The sequence below is a fragment of the Oncorhynchus clarkii genome, chromosome 7 (assembly GCF_045791955.1).
Source record: "Oncorhynchus clarkii lewisi isolate Uvic-CL-2024 chromosome 7, UVic_Ocla_1.0, whole genome shotgun sequence".
Classification (NCBI taxonomy): Eukaryota; Metazoa; Chordata; class Actinopteri; order Salmoniformes; family Salmonidae; genus Oncorhynchus; species Oncorhynchus clarkii.
This window is the reverse complement of record NC_092153.1, coordinates 11,260,078-11,282,080: the sequence shown is the minus strand read 5'-3', so window position 1 is coordinate 11,282,080 and position 22,003 is coordinate 11,260,078. Positions and strand designations below refer to the sequence as shown.

Here is a 22,003-nt window from a genome sequence, read left to right as displayed (position 1 = left end):
ACTATAGCCAACTTCTGTGGTAACAGAAAAGGATTCTCATCATGTAAGACCGATAATGATGATTTGACCTTTCTATCACTGTTGTAAGCTCCTCAACCTCAACCAAGCCTCAACGTTATCTCATTTCCTGGTAATCAGATGACAGATAGTCAGTAGCTAACCACACAGCCAATCCAGTGTTCAGAACAGCAGTGGAACATTCAGGCCCTGGTCTCTGTGCTAGCCTATAAATCCCCCTGATTGCTGGGAAAAGGAAACAGAAGTGTCCAGGCTAGCGTTGCCCAATGCCCTCACTTCCCTGTCTCTGTCTCGGAGTGCACTGTCACTCCCTATGGATGTTATCAATGGGGGAACAAAGAGTCTATGTACTACCTGCTGCCCTCTCTGTCAAATAGCCTACTGCTCTGAATGCTATGTTTGTCAGATGTTCTCAGACCTAACAAAAGGGCTGTAATGTTGTGATAAGGGCGTGTCCCACTCCATCTGTTTTGTAGGTCTCGTTAGAGGCCTTTTTAATAGGCTCCGTCTAAAATGGTCAAATGAAACGGTGCCTATCCTTCCCGTGCATGTGGGATTAAGGTGTGTAGCTGGGTCTACACACAGATGGTGTGACGTGACCACTTTTCAGGATGAAAACATCTGACAAACTTTAGTAGAAATTGGAGCGGTACAGAGTCCAAGTGAGTCATAGAAAAAGCATTGGAGACAATATAGGTGATAGTCTGGTCTTCCTCTTTATGAGACCAGACAGCCTCATTGCATCACTCTGCGTTTTGTGACTTTCTGCACTTGTTTAAAAAAAGAAAATGCTTAGGGATGGAATTCACTTTCCTGTGGGGTGTGGCTGTGTGTGTTGGGAGAGGAGGGGGCAGAGCAGTGTACGAGTAAATTACCTATTTTCCTCCAAATGGCATCTTTGAGACTTTAGCCAGATACCTACAGCTCCAGACTCTTCTAGAGTCAACACAGCCTCTGCCTTTTGCTTACTCTCTCTCTCTCTCTGTATCTCTCTCTCTGTATCTCTCTCTCTGTATCTCTCTCTCTGTCTCTGTCTCTCTCTCTCTCTCTCTCTCTCTGTCTCTGTATCTCTCTCTCTGTATCTCTCTCTCTGTATCTCTCTCTCTGTCTCTCTCTCTCTGTCTCTCTCTCTCTGTCTCTCTCTCTCTCTCTCTCTCTCTCTCTCTCTCTCTCTCTCTCTCTCTCTGTATCTCTCTCTCTGTATCTCTCTCTCTGTATCTCTCTCTCTCTCTGTATCTCTCTCTCTGTATCTCTCTCTGTCTCTGTCTCTCTCTCTCTCTCTCTCCTCTCTCTCTCTCTCTCCTGTTTTGCTCTCTGTCTGTGTCTTTCATTCTTCCTGGCCTCCTCTTTTCTCTCTTTCTCTTGTCTGCTGAATCTTTCCTCTCTATTGTCTTCTCTGTGGTGGTGTTTCAATGCGGCGCTCTCTGTAGGACTGCTAGCCGCTGAAAGTAGGTATCCCCAGGTAGCTTCCTGGTGTGACATCATGACATCATCACCATCTATTAAACTACCCTCCCCCCTCCCTCGTAGCACCCTTGATGACTCACGTCCCAATACTCTAAAACAGCTTCCTTACCTATTTGGGGAATGAAACAGTATCTGACTCGGTGTCAGTTGATGGGGGTGAATTGAACTCCAAGCTGAGATGGACAGAAAGCCAATCAGAAGTATTGGGAAGTAGACTCTGTATGCATTGTGATGTCACTCACCACCGACAGCTAATGAGGTGGACCCGCGCCTGCACGGCTTCCATTTGATCCAATCACAACCGTTGTCAGTGGCGTGTGCAATCTGGACCTGTCATGGCCTTGGAGGACAAACTGAGTGTTCAGTCTTCAAACCTCTTGTTATGTGTGAAGTGTTTTTCTATGTTATATAAGCAGCATGGCAACTAACTTTAGTCTTCCATACAATCTCTAGATCCAGCCTTCACTAACCTTCACTAACCAATCACATGACCTGACCTCCATACCATTATCTCCATCCCATGTGATATGTTTTATTCCTTCCTTTCTGTCTAATATGTCATATTGATGATGGGACATACCTGTTCTGTTCTGTTCTGCGTCTCTCTGTTGCTTTTGCTGCATGTAGCAGGTACTCTAGTCTGACACCTTCTGTTTCTAGCTGTGTGTGCGGTGTGTCTGTGTGTGTGTGTGCGCGGTGGCTCTGTGTGTGTGTGTGTGTGCGTTGTCTCTGTGTGTGTGTGTGTGTGCGGTGTCTACTGTGTGTATGCGGTGTCTGTGTGCGGTGTCTCTGTCTGTGTGTGTGTGTGCGTGCTGTCGCTGTGTGTGCGCGCGCTGTCTCTCTGTGTGTGTGTGTGTGTGCGCTGTCTGTGTGTGTGTGTGTGTGTGTGCACGCTGTGTGTGTGTGCTCTGTCTCTGTGTCTGTGTGTGTGCGCGCTGTCTGTGTGTGTGCGCGCTGTCTGTGTGTGCACGCGTTGTCTCTGTGTGTGTGTGCGTGCGCTGTCTCTGTGTGTGTGTGTGCTTGCGCTGTCTGTGTGTGTGTAAGCGCGTGCTGTCTCTGTGTTGTGTCTTTGTGTGTGTGTAGTGTCTTTGTGTGTTGTGTGTGTGTGTTTTCTGTGTGTGTGTGTGCTGTCTCTGTGTGTGTGCATGCTGTCTCTGTGTGTGTGTGTGTGCGCGCGCGCTGTCTCTCTCTGTGTGTGTGTGCACGCGCTCTGTCTCTGTGTGTGTGCGCACTCTTTGTGTGTGTGCGCGGTGTCTCTGTGTGTGTGTTCTGTGTTCCTGTGTGTGTGTGTGCGCGGTGTCTCTGTGTGTGCATGTGTGTGTGTGTGCGCGGTGTCTCTGTGTGTGCGTGTGTGTGTGTGTGGTGTTCCTGTGTGTGTGTGTTCTGTGTTCCTGTGTGTGTGTGCGCGGTGTCTCTGTGTGTGCATGTGTGTGTGTGTGCGCGGTGTCTCTGTGTGTGTGTGTGTGCGCGGTGTCTCTGTGTGTGTGTGCGGTGTCTGTAAATGTGTTTGTCCTTGTTGTGTGTTTTTTGTGTGTGTTAAATCTAAATGTTTGTGTTTTTATGGTACTGGCTGCTTACAATTGGTGTGTGTTTGCGTGTGTATATGTTATAACCTGTGTGTGTGTGTGTGTGCGTGTGTGTGTAGGGGCAGTGTCCCAGGTGCTGGACAGCCTGGAGGAGATTCATGCTCTGACCGACTGCAGTGAGAAAGATCTGGACTTCTTACACAGCGTCTTCCAGGACCAACACCTACACACACTGCTGGACGTGAGTGGGCTACACACACGCAGGTTCATGTCAAGTCCACTAGGTGGCACTTTGACACAAGTAAAGAGCTCAGACACACCACATTATTCATTGGGAAAATCCTTTGGGAATGAAAATGCATTTTTATTTCTAAAGCAACATTTAATACAAAAAGTGGTATGTGAGGAGGGATATGTAAAAGATGAGTGAATAATAATGGCTGTCTCCCCCTGGTGTTGCAGCTCTATGACCAGATCAACACCAGGTCGTCTCCTCAGATCAGGAACCCTCCCAGTGATGGAGTACAGAGAGCCAAAGAGGTGAGTGGCCTGGTCACGACATCAAGGTGGGACACCTCTTTTCTTCTGGGACTAGCGCTTGTTAAATACTTTATCTTGTTGTTTTGGTTAGTGTTTGGGGGTTTGTTAATGTTTTGTATTAAGTGTTGATGCTCTTATATGATACAGTACTTCCTCTCCCTCCTCTTATCCTGTAGGTACTGGAGACAATCTCCTGTTACCCTGACAACATGGAGGCCAAGGAACTCCGGAGGATCCTCACACAGCCACACTTCATGGTGGGCCATCTCCATCGCGCTCTCTCTGTGTGTGTGTGTGTGTGTGTGTGTGTGTGTGTGTGTGTGTGTGTGTAAACAAATGATCATGACTGGGTCAAGCTCCTTAGTTTGTCCACTATAGACCCCAGGTAGAGAGGGAGTAATCTGTTAGACTGAGGGGAGGGGCTGTCAGGTGTAGCAGCCAGGGTTATGGGTGGGGCTAGTGAGGCTGCAGACATCCTGCTCCGCCCACCCAGCCCTAGCTGTTACTGCCAACAAAATAACAGAATAAAAAAAGCTCCCTCTGCTTTTCCTAATCTTTCTCTCTCTGTTCTCCATCTCTTCTCTGGTGTCAGGTAGAGAGAGTTTTCCCAATATTTCTCTCTCTGTTCTCCATCTCTTCTCTGGTGTCAGGTAGAGAGAGTTTTCCTAATCTTTCTCTCTCTGTTCTCCATCTCTTCTCTGGTGTCAGGTAGAGAGAGTTTTCCTAATATTTCTCTCTCTGTTCTCCATCTCTTCTCTGGTGTCAGGTAGAGAGAGTTTTCCTAATCTTTCTCTCTCTGTTCTCCATCTCTTCTCTGGTGTCAGGTAGAGAGAGTTTTGCTCATCTTTCTCTCTCTGTTCTCTCTCCATCTCTTCTCTGGTGTCAGGTAGAGAGAGTTTTCCTAATATTTCTCTCGCTGTTCTCCATCTCTTCTCTGGTGTCAGGTAGAGAGAGTTTTGCGTTTTTAAGCCAATTTCCTGCAATTCTACCAATTGTTCCATTGAGCTGAGAACATTTAGGAGTTTTAAAGCGAATTCCCTGCAATTCTATGCATTTTTTCTATGCACATGGCTGATGCTGGGTTCTATACTGCTAAATTAATTGTTTTTGGAATTTTCCATTCTTCCTGACTATCTAGCTTTTATTTTGGTTATCATTAGTTCTTAAAACCTCTTACTTCTACCCACTCCTTTTTTGAAAATTCTGTTAAAAATCGCGCAACTTTTCAGCGTCCTGCTACTCATGCCAGGAATATAGTATATGCATATGATTAGTATGTGTGGATAGAAAACACTCTGAAGTTTCTAAAACTGGTTAAATCACGGCTGTGACTATAACAGATCGTGTGTTTCATTGAAAAACGCAAGAAAAACTGCTCTCTGAAAGCAAAAAATAATTTCCATAAGTCACTTCCACCAGTTGTTAAAAGAGAACAGAATTTAATGGGAATCTGCCTGCAATTCATACAATTGTACATTGTCCTAATTTTCAATTGAATTAATTGTTGGAAAATCCATCTATCTGACCTCCATTTTCCCAGTCTTCACCCGGATGCAGTTGAGGGAGATATCAGATGGCATTGTTTTTGAAGTGAAGACCTATTGAAGAGACATCGCCCTGTAATCATTTTGATAGATTATAAACGTTTACTAATACCTAAAGTTGGATTACAAAAGGATTTCGAAGTGTTTTGTGAAAGTTTATCGTCGACTTTTTTAATTTAAAAAAATTACGCAGCGTTTAAAAACAATGATTTTTTCTGAATGACACAACTTCCATACAAAGCTATTTTGGGTATATATGGACCGATTTAAACGAAAAAAAGACCCAATAGTGATGTTTATGGGGCATATAGGAGTGCCAAGAAAGAAGCTCGTCTAAGGTAATGAATGTTTTATATTTTATTTCTGCGTTTTGGGTAGCGCCGGCTATCGCAAAATCTGTTGTTTACGTGTCGAGCTGGCATTTTGGGGGGTGCATGCTATCAGATAATAGCTTCTGATGCTTTCGCCGAAAAGCATTTTAAAAATCTGACTTGCTGGCTAGGTTCACAACGAGTGTAGCTTTAATTCAATACCCTGCTTGTGAATTTTGATCAAAGATTGAGTTGTAACGAGTACATTTAGCATTTAGCGTAGCGCATTTGCATTTCCAGGGGCATACTTGGGACGTCTGCGTGTCAAGTATTCTCAAGAAGTTAAAAGATTACAGTGTAAAAATATATTGGTGCATTACCTTTTCTAAATACTTTATCTGTTTTTAGTCTGAAAACTTTTTACCATCACGAAAATGTATTTGGACTTAGGCGACCCTAAAAAATGATTTGGTGACCCACCCAAGGATTTCAATGGCAGAAAGATCTGTGCTTGTCTGTTACAGTTTAAGCCGAAATATGTCACTTTTGGGCGACCTGACCAAATTCACATAGAAATGTTAGTTATAGATCTGTCATTCTCATTGAAAGCAAGTCTAAGAAGCGTTACATCTGTTCTATGTGCACTATTTCTATGCTTCCCGTTGTGAAGTTTCGTGTTTGCATCTTTTACTTTAGTTTTTTTACACCAGCTTCAAACAGACATTTTTGGTGGAAAATATATTTCTGTGGTTTAGATGGTACAATGATTCTCCAGACTATACTTTCTTGTTTTGTCACATAAACTGAAATTAGGCAAACTGTTTGAACTTTAGCAACCAGGAAATGATTTGTGCATAGTGCACCTTTTTAAAGCTGAGTTGTGTTTGGTTCTCCATCCTCTTACCTTAGTCTCTGACCCACAGGGTGTTTCTGTACTGACATCTCAACGCTAGAGCCCTCTGCTTTTCGCTCAGCCTACAGACTGACACAGTGGCCTGGATATAAAGAAGTGGGGGTCCCCCTTCCCTGGTGACCAAGATAACAAAATAAATAAAGAACGTATATCCCATCTGGATACAAGTCTTTTTGTGTAGACCATAGTAGTTTACACAGTCCTTTAGTCACTCATGTTTCATTTAGGAAGACCAAGCAAATACGTCTTCAGTAGAAACCAGCTAACACTGTTACACTTACAATAAGCCAAGTGTGACCAATACTACAGTGTGAATTTAGTTAGTGCCTTGTGTGCCCCCTGTTGTTTAAAAGGCCATATTACACACTCATTGTCTGCTGTAGATGTCTGTGTGAGGGTGTGTCTTATTGTGTGTGTCTTATTGTGTGTGTGTGTGTGTGTAGGCCTTGCTCCAGACCCATGACGTGGTGGCCCATGAGGTGTACAGTGACGAGGCTCTGAGGGTGACCCCCCCGCCCACCTCACCCTACCTGAACGGAGACTCTCCTGAGAGCACCAATGGGGACATGGACCTGGAGAACGTGACTCGAGTACGCCTGGTTCAGTTCCAGAAGAACACTGACGAACCTATGGTACGACACACACACAAACACCGACCACACACATTTACTGACTCTTCCTATTTGACCTTTCACCCTTGACCTATTCAGGGCATCACTCTGAAGATGAACGATCTGAACCACTGCATCGTGGCCCGTATCATGCACGGAGGAATGATCCACAGACAAGGTACAGTACACTTTTGGAATATGCCGTACACCTGACCACAAACAGACCCACATTCACCCTCTGTCGTCTTGTAGGTACGCTGCATGTCGGCGATGAGATCAGAGAGATCAACGGGATCAGCGTTGCCAATCAGACCGTAGAACAGCTCCAGAAGATGCTGGTGTGTTGTCCAATCAGATTCTCTCGGTCTCACCATTGTCCAATCAGCTAGTTTTGTCTTTACACAGTACTACAGTACGTGTGTATCAGTGGAAGGCTCTTATTGGTTGTGATCATTTGATGATAATGTTGTGTCCCCACAGAGGGAAATGCGAGGGAGTGTTACCTTTAAGATCGTACCCAGCTACCGGTCACAGTCCATGTCTTGCGAGGTATGGACCGATTCTCTTGTGTCTCTAGAAAATCAGGTAAATGAGGTAAAGAAGCGTTCTATTCTTCAGTTATAAGTCATTTTCTGTTGATATTTTTCACATGTTTCTTTGTTCATGTGTGTCTGCAGAAAGAGTCCCCCGACCTATCCAGACAGTCGCCAGCGAACGGCCATGCTAGTGTCACTAGCTCCATCCTGGTGAGGAGCTCTGGCTCGATATCGCTTCTGTCAGATGAATCTATTGTGCTGTATTAGATGTGTGTTAACTCTGTGTGTGCTTGTAGGATCTGCCCTCTACCATCCAGCCTAAAGGACGACAGGTGAGAGCTTTAGACTTCCCTGACTCCTCCACTCCCTCTCTTCTCTGATGTCTGACTCCTCCTCTCACATGGCTTTGTCTAGACCAGGGACACCATTTGCTTGTTTTTGTGTGTGTGGACTCGCATGTGTGTGTGTGTGTGTGTGTGTGCGTGTGTGTGTGTGTGTACATGTCTGTGTGTGTGTGTACATGTGTGTGTGTGTGTGTGTGTACATGTCTGTGTGTGTGTGTGTTTGTACGTCTGTGTGTGTGTGTGTGTACGTCTGTGTGTGTGTGTGTGTGTACGCCTGCGTGTGTGTGTGTGTTAAACATCATTTGGATCCATGTCATCTTAAATAACCCCTGCATGTATTAAAGGGATACTTCGTGATTTTGGCAATGAGGCCTTTTAACTACTTCCCCAGAATCAGTGGAACTTGTGGATACCATTTATATGTCTCTGCATGCAGTTTGAAGGAAGTTGCTAACTAGCGCTAGCGCAGTTGCTAACAAGTGTTAGTGCATTGACTTTAGACTTTGTCATTGCGCTAATGCTAGTTAGCATTGGCGCACAAAAATACCTCCAACTTTATTCATATGATATCCATGACTGTGGAGAAGTAGATAAAGGGCCTCATTGCAAATTCTCCCTGTCGTAGCCTGTCTCCCTGTCGTAGCCTGTCTCCCTGTCATAGCCCGTTCTCCTCACTCTCTCACCTCCTTTGTCGATGTCCCGTATGTTTTCTACTGCATGATGTGTGTGTGATGCTCTCAACCCCCTAGATCTCCAGACCTGTCATCAAGGACAAAATGTCCATCAAGGTAAGATCTCTCAGTGGATCCAAGTAGCAGTAGATCCCATGCAGTATGTCCCTCATTGTAGCTCTTGCAGATCCAACATTAGCTGGCGTCCATAATCCCCCTCCCCCTCCATTAAAATGGTTGGTCGTTTGCGCGTAAGATGTAGCCAATCAGGGGCAACCAAAACGATTAAAATGGTAAAGCTTTCTTTGATGTTGCCTTATTTGCTTTCTCTTTTTCGCCCGACTCTTCTTCTCTCCTCCGCCTCTTTGCTTCTTGTTTACTGTGTCGATTGTGGCCATTTCGACCAATCAGTGTCCCGTACAGCTCTCGTTAGGAGCTTGACCAATCAAAATCACCTCTTTCCTCCATACCTCCAGCTTGATCAATCAGTCCCCCTATTCCCTCCCAGATCAGCGGTCCTGACCAATCACATTCCTCGGTTTCCTCCCTCAGATCTACGTGCGTGCCCAGTTTGAGTACGACCCCGCCAAGGATGACCTCATTCCCTGTAAGGAGGCCGGGATCCGCTTCCGGGTGGGTGACATCATCCAGATCATCAGTAAGGACGACAACAACTGGTGGCAGGGCAAGCTGGAGAACACTAAGAACGGAACCGCAGGGCTCATACCGTCACCAGAACTACAGGAGTGGTGAGGACAGAACCCATGGAACCCATACTGTAAAACCCAGCAGGGTTGGTGCTTTCGTTCCAATTCCATTTCCAATTCAGGAAGTGGATTGAAATTACAATGCAAGAAGAACTTTTCCCAAATGTTAAGCAGAAATTTGACTTAATCTCTGGGCTTTGGTTTTGAGGGCCGTTACCACAGAATTAAAATAACTAGGAATAATCAGTGAAGTATCTTTATTTCCTTACATTTTACCCCCCCCCCCCCCCCCCAGGCGTGTGGCGTGTATAGCCATGGAGAAGACTAAGCAGGAGCAGCAGGCCAGCTGCACCTGGTTTGGCAAGAAGAAGAAACAGTACAAAGACAAGTACCTGGCCAAGCACAACGCAGGTACACACACACACACACACACACACACACACACAGCATGCTTTAATAATCTTTATTCTGTGGAACTGTGTGTGTGTAAAAGTGTTTGGCTTGACATGTTGGCTATAAGATATTCCAAGTGTTCCAGATGTTTCCGTTGTATTTTATATTGTATGATGCATTCAGATGTTATATCCCAGATATTCTCTTGCAGCTTTATTCACTGGCCAAAATATAGTCTCAGTTCTGAATGGAGTATTTTTTTTGTATAATAAAGACATTCCCGGTCTGTAGAGCTAAATGCTTAGCTTACTGCTTACTACTGTACTGTCTGTGGAATGGTTTCCAACTGAATCTGACTAATGCTGCATGTTCTTCCCCCAGAACAGGCCCCTTTCCTCCCTCAAAGAGCTCCTCTCTAAACGTTGTCTCAATGTTGACTCAATGTTACATGTCTAACGCTCCTGCCATTAACAACCTGGCCTCTGAGTCCAAGCTATGTACTGTAATGTTTTTAATTGGCCTTGTCTTCTATTAACCCTCCCCTCCCTCCTTCCCTCTGTTCTGTCCATCTTTCATGCGTCTCTTACCCAATGGCTTGGCTGCATGTAAGTAACTCTGAATGATGCCCAACGATGCCCTCCTCCGTTTCTCTCCCTCTATCCTCAACTTTATTCACGCTATTTTCCTTGTTCGACGTCAGTCCACAGTTTGAACTTCTGTCTCGCTGTTATGTGTCCTGGTTTGTCCGTCTCTCACAGACCTGAAGTATTGAACGTGTGATGTAAAATAATTCCAATCACACGTAGGCCCTTTAGATGGCAAAAACAAACCACAATCTTTTTCACACTTATCAGTAAACTTATTTCAGCGATCCAATCTTTATTTAAGCCATTCATTTGATTCACCTTCCTGTGCTGTGCACTACAGACGACCCACTTCCATTGTGTCTGTGTTCCATTATTCCTATGGCTCTCAGTGAACATCTCTAATGCCTTTCACCTTCTCTGTTTCAGTGTTTGACCAACTAGACCTGGTCACGTATGAAGAGGTGGTCAAACTGCCTGCATTCAAGAGGAAAACGCTTGTTTTGTTGGGTACGTTAGACAGATGGTTCTTAGGTAGTGTTAACTAAAGGGGAACAGTTGACAACACATTATTTAACTTCTCTGTCTCATTGTCTTATGTGTGTCTCTCTTCCCAGGGGCCCATGGAGTTGGCAGGAGGCACATCAAGAACACGCTCATCACGAAGCACCCAGACCGATTTGCCTATCCCATTCCTCGTAAGAGACCTACCACCACTACTACCACGACCACCGCTACTACTACCGCCACCACTACCACCACTACTACCACCACTACCACCGCTGCTACCACTACCACAACTACTACCACTACTACCGTTAACGCCACTACCACCGCTACCGGCACTAACACCGCTACCACCGCTGCTACCTACACTACCGCTACCACCACAACTGCCGCTACGTCCACTACTACCACCACTACCACCACTGCCGCTACGACCACTACTACCACCGCTACTACCATCATTACCACTACTACTGCCGCTACTACTACCACCGCTACTACCACAACTTCCACCGCTACTACCACTACCACCACTACTACCACCGCTACTGCCACTACTACCGCTACCACCACTACTACCACTACCACCGCTACTACCACTACCACCACTACTGCCGCTACTACTACTACTACTGCTACTACCACTACTACTGCTACTACCACCACTACTACCGCTACCACCGCTACTACTACTACCACCGCTACTACTGCTACTACCACCACTACTACCGCTACCACCACTACTGCCGCTACTACCGCTACCACCACTACTACCACTACCACCGCTACTACTACTACCACCGCTACTACTGTTACTACCACCACTACTACCGCTACCACCACTACTGCCGCTACTACCGCTACCACCACAACTGCCGCTACTACTACTACCACCACTACTATCACTACCACCACTACTACCACTACCACCGCTACCACCACTACTACCAATGCTACTGCTGCTACTACCACTATCATCACTACCACCACTACTACCACCGCTACGGCCACTACTACCACTACCACCGCTGCTACCACTACTACCGCTACTACCACTACTACCACCACTACTGTCGCTACTACTACCACCGCTACTACCACTACTACTACCACTACTACTACCACCACTACTACCACTACCACCACTACTACCGCTACCACCACCACCACCACTACTACCACCGCTACTACCATTACTACAGCCACAACCACCGCTACTACTACCACCACTGCTACCACTGCTACTACCAATAATACCACCACTACCACCGCTACTACCACTACTACCACCGCTACTACCACCACCACCGCTACTACTACCGCTACTACCACCACTACTACCACCACTACTACCACTGCTATCACCGAACTACCACTACCACCGCTACTACCACTACTACTTCCGCTACCACCGCTACTACTACCACTACCGCCACTACTACTACCACCGCTACTACCACTACTACCACCACCGCTACTACCACTACTACCACCACTACTATTACCACTACTACGGCTACTACCACTACTACCGCTACTACCACTACCACTACTACCGCTACTACCACCACCACTACTACCACCACCACCACTAATACTGCTACCACCACTAATATCACTACGACCACTACCATCACTACTACCGCTACTACTACCGCTACTACCACCACCACCACTACTACCACCCCCACCACTAATACCACTACTACCACTACCACCACTAATACCACTACCACCGCTACTACCACCACTACTACCGCTACCACCGCTACTACTACCACTACCGCCACTACTACTACCACTCCTTCCACTACCGCCACTACCACCACTACTACCACTACCACCACCGCTACTACCACTACTACCACCACTACTATTACCAATACTACCACCACTACTATTACCACTACTACGGCTACTACCACTACTACCGCTACTACCACTACCGCTACTACCACCACCACTACTACCACCACCACCACTAATACTGCTACCACCACTAATATCACTACTACCACTACCACCACTACTACCGCTACTACTACCGCTACTTCCACCACCACCTCTACTACCACCCCCACCACTAATACCACTACTACCACTGCCACTACCACCACTAATACCACTACTACCGCTACCACCACCGCTACTACCACTACCACCACTAATACCACTACTACCGCTACCACCACTACTACCGCTACCACCACCGCTACTACCACTACCACCACTAATACCACTACTACCACTACTACCGCTACTACCACCACCACCACTAATACCACTACTACGGCTACGACCACTACTACCACTACTACCGCTACCACCACCACCACTACTACCGCTAATACCTCTACTACCGCTACCACTAATACCACTACTACCGCTACTACTACCAGTACCACCGCTACTACTACCGCTACCACTAATATCACTACTACCACTACCACCACTACTACCGCTACTACTACCGCTACTACCACCACCACCTCTACTACCACCCCCACCACTAATACCACTACTACCACTACCACTACCACCACTAATACCACTACTACCGCTACCACCACCGCTACTACCACTACCACCACTAATACCACTACTACCACTACTACCGCTACTACCACCACCACCACTAATACCACTACTACGGCTACGACCACTACTACCGCTACCACCACCGCTACTACCACTACTACTACCACTACCGCTACTACCACCACCACCACCACTACTACCGCTAATACCTCTACTACCGCTACCACTAATACCACTACTACCGCTACTACTACCACTACCACCGCTACTACTACCGCTACCGCTACTACCACCGCTACTACCACTACCACCACTAATACCACTACTACCGCTACCACCACTAATACCACTCCAACCGCCACTAATACCACTACTACCGCTACCACCACTACTACCGCTACCACCACTACTACCGCTACTAACACCACCACTACTACCACCACCACTACTACCGCTACTACCACCACTACTACCGCTACCACCACAACTACTTCCACTACTACAACCACCACAACTACTACCACTACCACCGCTATGACCACCACCATTACTACCGCTACTACCACCACCACTACTACCATCACCACTACTACGGCTACTACCACTACTACCGCTACTACCACCACCACCACTACTACCTCTACTACCACCATCACTACTACTACCACCACGACTACCACCACTACTACCACTGCTACCACCGCAACTACCACTACCACCGCTACTACCACTACTACTACTACCACTACTACTACCACTACCACCGCTACTACCAACACTACTACTACCACCACTACTACCGCTAACACCGCCACTACCAACACTACTACCACTACTACCGCTACTACCACCACCACCACTACTACCACTACTACCTCTACTACCACCACCACTACTACTACCACCACTACTACCACCACTACCACCACCACTACTACCACCGCAACTACCACTACCACCGCTACTACCACTACTACTACTACCATCACTACTACCGCTACTACCAACACTACTACTACCACCACTACCAACACTACCACCACTACTACCGCTAACACCGCTACTACCACCACTACTACCAACACTACCACCGCTACTACTACCACTACCGCCACTACTACTACCACTCCTTCCACTACCGCTACTACCACTACTACCACCACCGCTACTACCACTACTACCGCTACTACCACTACCGCTACTACCACCACTACTACCACCACCACCACTAATACTGCTACCACCACTAATATCACTACTACCACTACCACCACTACTACCGCTACTACTACCGCTACTACCACCACCACCACTATTACCACTCCCACCACTAATACCACTACTACCGCTACCACCACCACTACTACCACTACCACCACTAATACCACTACTACCTCTACTACTACCACTACCGCTACTACCACCATCACCACTACTACCGCTAATACCTCTACTACCGCTACCACTAATACCACTACTACTACCACTACCACCACAACCACCACTAATACCACTACTACCGCTACCACCACTACTACCGCTACTAACACCACCACTACCACCACCACTACTACCGCTACCACCACCACTACTACCGCTACCACCACCACTACTACCGCTACCACCACCACTACTACCGCTACTACAACCACCACAACTACTACCACTACCACCGCTATGACCACCACCACTACTACCGCTACTACCACAACCACTACCACCGCTACTACCACAACTACCACCACCGCTACTACCACTACTACCATCACCACTACTACGGCTACTACCACTACTACCGCTACTACCACCACCACCACTACTACCGCTACTACCACCACCACCACTACTACCGCTACTACCACCACCACCACTACTACCGCTACTACCACCACCACCACCACCACTACTGCTACCACCATTAATATCACTACTACCACTGCCACCACTACTACCGCTACTACTAACACCACCACCACCACTACTACTACCGCTAATACCACTACTACCGCTACCACTAATACCACTACTACCGCTACCACCACAACCGCCACTAATACCACTACTACCGCTACCACCACCACTACTACCGCTACCACCACAACTACTATCGCTACTACCACCACTACTACCACTACTCCCACCACCACTACTACCGCTACTCCCACCACCACTACTACCGCTACTACCACCACCACTACTACCACTACGACCACCACCACTACTACCGCTACTACCACCACCACTACTACCACCACTACTACCACTACCACCACTACTACCGCTACCACCACTACTACCGCTACCATCACTACCACCGCTACTACCACTACTACCGCTACTACTACCACTACCACCGCTACCACCACCACCCTACTACCACCACTATTACCACCACCACCACCACTACTACCACTACTACCGCTACCACTAATACCACTACTACCACCACTACTACCGCTACCACAACTACCGCCACCACAACTAATACCACTGTTACCACTACCACCGTTACTACTACCGCTACTACTACCACTACTACCGCTACTACCACTACCACCACTAATACCACTACCACCACTAATACCACTTCTACCGCTACCACCGCTACTACCACTACCCCCGCTACTACTACCACTACTACCGCTACTACCACCACCACTACTACCACCACTACTACCGCTACCGCTACTAGCACAACCACTACTACCACTACTACCGCTACTACCACCACCACCACTACCGCTACTACCACTACTACCATTACCAACACTACATGGACATCTATGCACTAAGAGAAGACTTGAGTGTAGGAACCTCCATTCAGGTTCTATCACTTACCCCTCCCTAATTCTCTCCCCCCTTTCCCTCTCTCTCTCCCTGCCTCTCCCCCTCCCATTCGCCCTCTCTCCTTCCCATTCCCCCTCTCTCCTTCCCATTCCCCCTCTCCCTCCCTTTCCCTCTCTCTCTCCCTGCCTTTCCCTCTCTCTCCCTCCCATTCCACCTCTCTTTCCCTCCCTCTCTCTCTCCCATTCCCTCTCTCTCTCCCATTCCCTCTCTCCCTCCCATTCCACCTCTCTTTCCCTCTCTCTCTCCCTCCCATTCCCTCTCTCCCTCCCATTCCCCCTCTCTCCCTCCCATTCCCCCTCTCTTTCCCTCTCTCTCTCCCTCCCATTCCCTCTCTCTCCCTCCCTCCCATTCCCTCTCTCTCCCTCCCATTCCCTCTCTCTCCCTCCCATTCCCCCTCTCTCCCTCCCATTCCCCCTCTCTTTCCCTCTCTCTCTCCCTCCCATTCCCTCTCTCTCCCTCCCATTCCCCCTCTCTCCCTCCCATTCCCCCTCTCTCTCCCTCCCCACAGACACAACCAGACCTCCAAAGAAAGACGAGGAGAATGGGAAGAACTACTACTTTGTGACACATGACCAGATGATGCAGGACATCAGTAACAATGACTACCTGGAGTACGGTAGTCACGAGGACGCCATGTACGGCACGCGGCTAGAGACCATCCGCCAGATCCACCAGCAGGGTATGATCTCCATACTGGACGTGGAACCACAGGTAGGTGTCTGTGTGAGGTGGGGTTGTCTGTGTGTGAGGTTGGGTGTGGTGGGGTTGTCTGTGTGTGAGGTGGGGTTGTCTGTGTGTGAGGTGGGGATGGTTGGGTGGGGTTGTCTGTGTGTGAGGTGGGGATGGTTGGGTGGGGTTGTCTATGTGTGAGGTGGGGATGGGTGGGCGGGGTTGTCTGTGTGTGAGGTGGGGATGGGTGGGCGGGGTTGTCTGTGTGTGAGGTGGAGGTGGGTGGGGTTGTCTGTGTGTGAGGTGGGGGTGGGTGGCGGGCGGGGTTGTCTGTGTGAGGTGGGGATGGGTGGTGGACGGGGTTGTCTGTGTGAGTTGGGGATGGGTGGGCGAGGTTGTCTGTGTGTGAGGTGGGGATGGGTGGGCGAGGTTGTCTGTGTGTGAGGTGGGGATGGGTGGGCGAGGTTGTCTGTGTGTGAGATGGGGATGGGTGGGCGGGGTTGTCTGTGTGAGGTGGGGATGGGTGGGCGGGGTTGTCTGTGTGTGAGGTGGGGATAGGTGGGGTTGTCTGTGTGTGAGGTGGGGGTGGGTGGGGTTGTCTGTGTGTGAGGTGGGGATGGGTGGCGGGCGGGTTGTCTGTGTGAGGTGGGGATGGGTGGGTGAGGTTGTCTGTGTGTGGGGTGGGGTTGTCTGTGTGTGGGGTGGGGTTGTTTGTCTGTGAGGTGGGTGTGGGGTTGTCTGTGTGTGAGGTGGGGATGGGTGGGGTTGTCTGTGTTTGGGGTGGGGTTGTTTGTCTGAGGTGGGGATGGGTGGGGTTGTCTGTGTGGGGTGAGGTTGTTTGTCTGAGGTGGGGATGGGTGGGGTTGTTTGTCTGTGATGTGGGGGTGGGTGGGGTTGTTTGTCTGTGAGGTGGGGGTGGGTGGGGTTGTCTGTGTGTGAGGTGGGGGTGGGTGGGGTTGTCTGTGTGTGAGGTGGGGGTGGGTGGGGTTGTCTGTGTGTGAGGTGGGGATGGGTGGGCGGGGTTGTCTGTGTGAGGTGGGGATGGGTGGGCGGGGTTGTCTGTGTGTGAGGTGGGGATAGGTGGGGTTGTCTGTGTGTGAGGTGGGGGTGGGTGGGGTTGTCTGTGTGTGAGGTGGGGATGGGTGGCGGGCGGGTTGTCTGTGTGAGGTGGGGATGGGTGGGTGAGGTTGTCTGTGAGGTGGGGATGGGTGGGTGAGGTTGTCTGTGTGTGGGGTGGGGTTGTCTGTGTGTGGGGTGTGGTTGTTTGTCTGTGAGGTGGGTGTGGGGTTGTCTGTGTGTGAGGTGGGGATGGGTGGGGTTGTCTGTGTTTGGGGTGGGGTTGTTTGTCTGAGGTGGGGATGGGTGGGGTTGTCTGTGTGGGGTGAGGTTGTTTGTCTGTGAGGTGGGGATGGGTGGGGTTGTTTGTCTGTGATGTGGGGGTGGGTGGGGTTGTTTGTCTGTGAGGTGGGGGTGGGTGGGGTTGTCTGTGTGTGAGGTGGGGGTGGGTGGGGTTGTCTGTGTGTGAGGTGGGGGTGGGTGGGGTTGTCTGTGTGTGAGGTGGGGATGGGTGGGTGAGGTTGTCTGTGTGTGAGGTGGGGATGGGTGGGTGAGGTTGTCTGTGTGTGAGGTGGGGATGGGTGGGCGAGGTTGTCTGTGTGTGAGGTGGGGATGGGTGGGTGAGGTTGTCTGTGTGTGAGGTGGGGATGGGTGGGCGAGGTTGTCTGTGTGTGAGGTGGGGATGGGTGGGCGAGGTTGTCTGTGTGTGAGGTGGGGATGGGTGGGTGAGGTTGTCTGTGTGTGAGGTGTTGATGGGTGGGCGAGGTTGTCTGTGTGTGAGGTGGGGATGGGTGGGTGAGGTTGTCTGTGTGTGAGGTGGGGATGGGTGGGCGAGGTTGTCTGTGTGTGAGGTGAGGATGGGTGGGCGAGGTTGTCTGTGTGTGGGATGGGGGTGGGTGGGCTGGCGGAGTTGTCTGTGTGTGAGATGGGGGTGGGTGGGGTTATTTGTCTGTGAGGTGGGGGTGGGTGGGGTTGTCTGTGAGGTGGGGGTGGGTGGGGTTGTCTGTGTGTGAGGTGGGGGTGGGTGGGGTTGTCTTTGTGTGAGGTGTGTGTGTGTGTCCAGTATTTATTAAGCAGTATATATTCCACCGGCAGAAAATCAGTGATGGTGGAACGCTGATCTAATGATCTAACCTAAATATACCTGACCTTAACTCAAACATTAACTCTAACCTAACCCTCTCTCTTTAACCTAACCTTCATTCATCTCTTCAGTTTATGTTCTGCCAGTTGAATATACACTTCCTGTTTATTAATACTGTGGAGAGTTTTTAAATGTAGCTCACTAGTCAGTTTTCTGTCAGTCATCTCTTGTTTCTCTTCAGGCACTCAAGGTGTTGAGGACGGCTGAGTTTGCCCCTTACGTTGTGTTCATCGCAGCTCCCACCATCACCCCTGGAATGAACGAGGTTAGGGCCAAAACACACTGCTACTGTGTCCGTCATGTTTTGGGTTGTGTTTTTGCTGTGGTGAAAGTCCATCCCACTGCCTGTGTCCTGTCTGCATTCCTGTTGATTTTTCTTTGGCATGCCTTTCTCCTTGCACCCAAGCTTCCCAAGTGGTGCAGGAAACTGCCTGTAAGTACTGGATATGTACAAGTAGGTTAGCTCATATACACTCCTTTTATAGGTGTGTGTATTGTGTTTGTGTGTAAATGGTTTGTTTTTGAGTATACTAAGATCCTTCCAGAGTCCCATTTCATCTTTCTTTCCATTGTGTGACTCGACCCTTCCCACAATGCCTGGAAGGAGGGTATTTTCTTCCCCTGTTTTTCTGACTCTTTCTTCCCTCTCCTCCCTTTAGGATGACTCCCTCCAGCGGCTGCAGAAGGAGTCCGAGGGCCTCCAGAAGACCTACGCCCATTACTTCGACCAGACCGTCATCAACAACGAGATTGACGACACCATCCGTCTGCTGGAGGAGGCTGTGAACCTGGTGTGTACCACCGCTCAGTGGGTTCCTGTGTCCTGGGTTTATTAACCCCTGAACCCAGACCAACACCAAACTCTGACTGTCGTCCCCCATTCCCCAACAAACCCCGGTTTTCTTTTACAATGCATCTCTGTGGAACATCTCTGTGGAAACCGTGTGGATGAAGGAAAAAATGAATGAAAAAGGACCTCTGAAACCTCAGTCAGTCCTCCTGAAGAAAAACAGTGACTTCTGTCGTCTTCCTCTCCAGTCCTTACCGACTGCCTCAAAGGCACATGTTGTGTGTGTATACATATACATACATATATATATATATATAATAGAAAATAATGAATATGGTCCTGTTCTTAGAGTTGAAGGTGGGGATGGAGGGGGGGGGGCATTTTCTACCTTATTTCTTTTTGTATCGTTACAGCGACAGCTGTCTGAGGCGAGATAGTGAGGAGGACAGATGTGACACACGGTGATGGGTGTTTGTTGCTGTTTACCTTGTATAAGGCATTTCCAATGGTCGTCAGTCGGAAGCTTGCCGTGTGACCCCCTGACCCCTTACTCCTATTGGCCGCCTCATACTCTTCGTGCTCCGCCCCTCAGAGACAGCGGAGGTCTCGCACAGTCGCCGCTGCCGCAGTGACACCACGTCCTATTGGGCGGATAGAAAAGCACAGTGAACACCCCTCCCCCTATCCCTTTTATTTATTTCATAGGTCCCTGTATCTGTCAATCAAATTGTTGAAGGAGCACCCCACTGAACTCTCTTCATTCCCTACATACCCTGTTTGTTTACATCTCAGTTTGCACAATGGCGAGAACAGGTGCTCTCCCCCCTCTGTTTCTTTCTCTCTCTCTTTCTCTCTGTAAAGCGATGATTCTCCTCGGTCAGAGCGTGTGCTTGGTCATCGCCAAAGCACAGGTGTCCAAGCCAGAGGGCATCCCTCTTATCTGGATGGACGGACAGGAGGAGGGAAGAAAACAACAGAATCCAACACGGTCACCCTGCATGCGTCTGGGGCAGAAGACTCTGACTCCTATGCACACCCCCCAGTCCTGCAGGCCCATAAGAGTGAGCCGTGTATGTAAATTGTCCCTATTTGATATGTTGTGGGAATGGGAGGGGATACGGAGTGGGACGTCCAATCCTATAGGTCCGCCATTTCAGAACTGTGTCGTCTTAAAAGAGTATTACTGTTTTAAGTTCAATGGAAGGAGATGCATTTTTATGGTGTGTAAATGTTTCAGTGGTTCGTACGTCATATGAGTGATGCCAAGAGCCAGTGTGTGTACAATATTAATACTAAAAGAGCTCATTGTGACAAACTCTTTATAACACTTTACTTGCGGTGACATGACATAGCGCCTTATGAGCACTGTCGTAAAAAGGGCGTAGTGTCTGTCTGAACTGTCGTAGCATAAAAAAAGAAACTGCTTTGTCATGCTTCTGACAGTGTTATGTAGGGGTTATGTCTCTCTGCCTGGAGTAAAGTGTTACCATTTAAAGTCCTGTGTAAAGTTCCCTCTGCAAATGACAAGCAGCTCTTCGGTATGAAATGTTATTTTTCTTTTCTGTTTTGTAAAAAATATATTTCATTTTAAGTGTTGACAAAGTAAACTGCCTTTGGGTTCTGTCTAATATAAGTCCCTACAGTCTCTAGTGTACACCTCTTGTGTGTGTGTGTGTGTGGACAGGTTTGGCCCTATGTGTGGACTGTGGCTATAGGTGTGGATGGGTGGTTGTGTGTGTGTGATGCAATGCAGTAAGTAGTTTGCTTAAACTGAACATTATGGTCATGCAAGTGCTTCCATTGACCACAAGATGTCAGACATTGTCCACTAGAATGCAGTCTATCTGTACTGTCAGATTGTTTATTTATTTTTTAACCTTTATTTAACTAGGCAGGTCAGTTAAGAACAAATTCTTATTTACAATGACAGCCTACCTCGGCCAAACCCTCCTCTAACCCTGACGACGCTGAGCCAATTGTGCGCCGCCCTATGGGACTCGCGATCACAGCCGGGTTGTGATACAGCCCGGGATCAAACCTGGGTCTGTAGTGAAGCCCCTAGCACTGCGATGCAATGCCTTAGACCGCTGCGTCACTCAAAGCCAAGACCTAAACATATGTCACCCAATTTCCATTTGTCTTCTGATCCTAATGAGCTGTGATCGAACCCTTTAAATACTTTAAATAGCTTGCGGACTTAAGATGGCTTTCTCTAGTCCAAGTTAAAATGTAATTCTTTGTCCATGGTTCTGAAATACTAGGGAAGTCCATGGCCCTGTCCAGATAA

General features: G+C 48.5%; 1 protein-coding gene across 5 annotated transcripts in view; it reads left to right on the top strand.

Moving 5' to 3' along the window:
- Positions 1-21,361, top strand: part of LOC139412866 (peripheral plasma membrane protein CASK-like) — a 47,807-nt gene extending 26,446 nt beyond the window's left edge. The window contains exons 11-29 of one of the 5 annotated variants that reach the window (XM_071159648.1): positions 1,449-1,466; positions 3,131-3,252; positions 3,474-3,551; positions 3,728-3,808; positions 6,763-6,951; positions 7,030-7,108; positions 7,183-7,268; positions 7,411-7,515; positions 7,608-7,676; positions 7,763-7,798; positions 8,560-8,598; positions 9,034-9,230; positions 9,484-9,599; positions 10,595-10,675; positions 10,783-10,863; positions 16,566-16,768; positions 19,108-19,191; positions 19,333-19,359; positions 19,586-19,961. In XM_071159648.1, coding sequence (XP_071015749.1) covers positions 1,449-1,466; positions 3,131-3,252; positions 3,474-3,551; positions 3,728-3,808; positions 6,763-6,951; positions 7,030-7,108; positions 7,183-7,268; positions 7,411-7,515; positions 7,608-7,676; positions 7,763-7,798; positions 8,560-8,598; positions 9,034-9,230; positions 9,484-9,599; positions 10,595-10,675; positions 10,783-10,863; positions 16,566-16,768; positions 19,108-19,191; positions 19,333-19,359; positions 19,586-19,762 — 1,868 coding nt within the window. In that variant the 3' untranslated portion in view covers positions 19,763-19,961. Of the gene's footprint in view, positions 1-1,448; positions 1,467-3,130; positions 3,253-3,473; positions 3,552-3,727; positions 3,809-6,762; positions 6,952-7,029; positions 7,109-7,182; positions 7,269-7,410; positions 7,516-7,607; positions 7,677-7,762; positions 7,799-8,559; positions 8,599-9,033; positions 9,231-9,483; positions 9,600-10,594; positions 10,676-10,782; positions 10,864-16,565; positions 16,769-19,086; positions 19,192-19,332; positions 19,360-19,585 lie in introns of all 5 variants that reach the window. The other 4 variants (XM_071159647.1, XM_071159649.1, XM_071159651.1 and 1 more) reach the window with 4 other exon arrangements.
- The last annotated feature ends 642 nt before the right edge of the window (positions 21,362-22,003 follow it).